At 62.3% G+C, this 2,005-nt stretch overlaps 1 protein-coding gene across 1 annotated transcript; it reads left to right on the top strand.

Moving 5' to 3' along the window:
* Positions 1 to 241: 241 nt before the first annotated feature.
* Positions 242 to 1,791, top strand: LOC109739864 (uncharacterized). Its single transcript, XM_020298947.4, has one exon. The coding sequence runs from the start codon at positions 409 to 411 to the stop codon at positions 1,321 to 1,323; it is 915 nt and encodes a 304-aa protein (XP_020154536.1). The 5' UTR covers positions 242 to 408; the 3' UTR covers positions 1,324 to 1,791.
* The last annotated feature ends 214 nt before the right edge of the window (positions 1,792 to 2,005 follow it).

The raw sequence follows: 2,005 nt of genomic DNA, 5'->3' as shown, positions 1-2,005 counted from the left end.
AGAATTCTTCTCTCTCAAACCGAACCTATCTGGAACCCGTGAACGCTCACGGACAAGGAGAAGAATAATCCAATCCAATCCAATCCAATCCAAGCCGAAGCAGAGTAGTCCACCCTGCACCAAACTCTGCATTAGACAGAGCAAAAGCAGACTGTACTCGACCCCTTCTCGAAGCCGTGGACGCGTACCATCCATCGCCGTCCCGGCCATTCATTCATTCCAAGCCGTCCCCCCACCACCTTTATAAACGCCGCTCGCTCGCTCTCTCCCTCCTTCCTCCATTATCCCCCGCCACCACCCGCCTCCACTCCTCTCCCTCCACGAAACTTCCCTCCCGATCCTGCTGCTTCCCTCCACGCGCCGCACCACACCGGAGAGCGGACACGCTGCAACCAGCCAGCGGCAGCAATGGAGGAGAGAATTATCATCCCCCGGCGAGGAGAACCGCAAGACCAGAATCAGACCGCCGACGCAGCCCCGGCGGTTTCGTGTTCGTCGGGGGAGGAGTCGACGGACGGGGAGTCGGAGCCCGACTTCGAGTTCGAGTTCCCGTCGCTGCTCGGCAGGGACCACGGCTCCCCCGCGCCCGCCGACGACCTCTTCGCCGACGGCCGCATCCGCCCCGCCGCCTTCTACCCCGTCTTCGGCCGCCGCCCGTCAGCGCGAGCAAGTTCAGCGGGGGACGTCGACGGCCTCCCACCGGCGCCGACGGAGCGGAGGACGAGGGGGCAGCTCGGGCGGCTCTTCCTCGAGGAGACCCGCGCGTGGAACAGCTCCTCGTCGAGCAGTAGTACGGGGTCGACGGCGTCCACGTCGTCGTTGTCGTCCGCGGCCACCACTGACGACGGGGACGGCGACGGTGGCCTCGAGGGCGCTGCGCCGGAGAGCTACTGCGTGTGGGCGCCCGGCGGCGGTGGCGGCGGCAAGTCGTCGGAGTCCCCGCGGCCGCCGCGGGCCGGGAAGAGCGGGTCCACGGGGTCGTCCGTGGCGCGGTGGCGCCGCATCAGCGACCTCGTGGTCGGCCGCAGCCAGAGCGACGGCAAGGAGAAGTTCCTCTTCCTCCCCGTCAACCCGCCCAAGCAGCAGCAGGAGTCCAAGCCCAAACCCAGGCCGAACCCGGCAGCCGGCGGCACCAAGAAGAAGGGCAGCGAGATCGGCACGGTGGCCGCCGCACACCGCATGGCCTACGGCGCCAAGGCCGGCGTTGGCGTCGCCGCCAACGGAGCCACGCCGCGGCGCACGTTCCTGCCGTACCGCGAGGAGCTGGTGGGTTTCTTCGCCAACGTCAACGGCATCAGCCGGAGCCACGCGCACCCCTACTGATCAACGACCGACGACGACGACGACGCCGGTCGGCCCCGGCCGGGGAGATTATTATTAATCGGCGATTCGTATTCCCTTCGTGTTTGAACGTTGAAGCTTGGATTTTTTGAGCCGGTGATCAGTGTGTAGCTAGGTTAGTACCCATACCAGTATGTGATTAATCAATTGATTAGTTAGTTAAGCGGTCCATGGAAATTAGTAAAGATTGGCGTGGGGTGTGAACAGTGGTGTGAAACGCGGGGCACATCGCCGACCGTCGCGCATCACCGGCGACGGAGGTGAGGTGTGAACGGCAGCGTGTGGTGGCGAGTGAGGACACATCTTTTCGATCATGTTTCTTCTCCTTTTTTCTTTCTTTTTCCTATGCTGCAACAGAGTTTGTACGTACATTCCTGAGAGCTAATACGTACTTCGGGTGGCCATGAATGCATCAGAGCGAAACTAGTGACGGTTGCGTCAGTGATAAAAGTGCACTTGTGACCGTGCACACTTAATTGCTGCTAGTACGTGTGGTTGAACGATACTTGGCTTTCGCTGTGTGATCGATTCGATGGGCATGAGCGAGGGTGAGAGACTCGACGGCGGCGACGCACCACACACATCCACTTCGTTGGTTCACGGGAAAAAGACGACATGGCACCGCTTTCCGGGACGGCCGGCTACGGCGACGTGTGCCGACGGT

Source organism: Aegilops tauschii, chromosome 1 (genome assembly GCF_002575655.3).
Source record: "Aegilops tauschii subsp. strangulata cultivar AL8/78 chromosome 1, Aet v6.0, whole genome shotgun sequence".
Lineage (NCBI taxonomy): Eukaryota > Viridiplantae > Streptophyta > Magnoliopsida > Poales > Poaceae > Aegilops > Aegilops tauschii.
Note: the sequence above shows the minus strand (reverse complement) of the source record. Positions and strands in the feature narration are given on the sequence as shown.

Coding starts and splice junctions, on each gene's coding strand:
- LOC109739864 (XM_020298947.4), top strand. CDS start 409: ATGGAGGAGAGAATTATCATCCCCCGGCGAGGAGAACCGCAAGACCAG.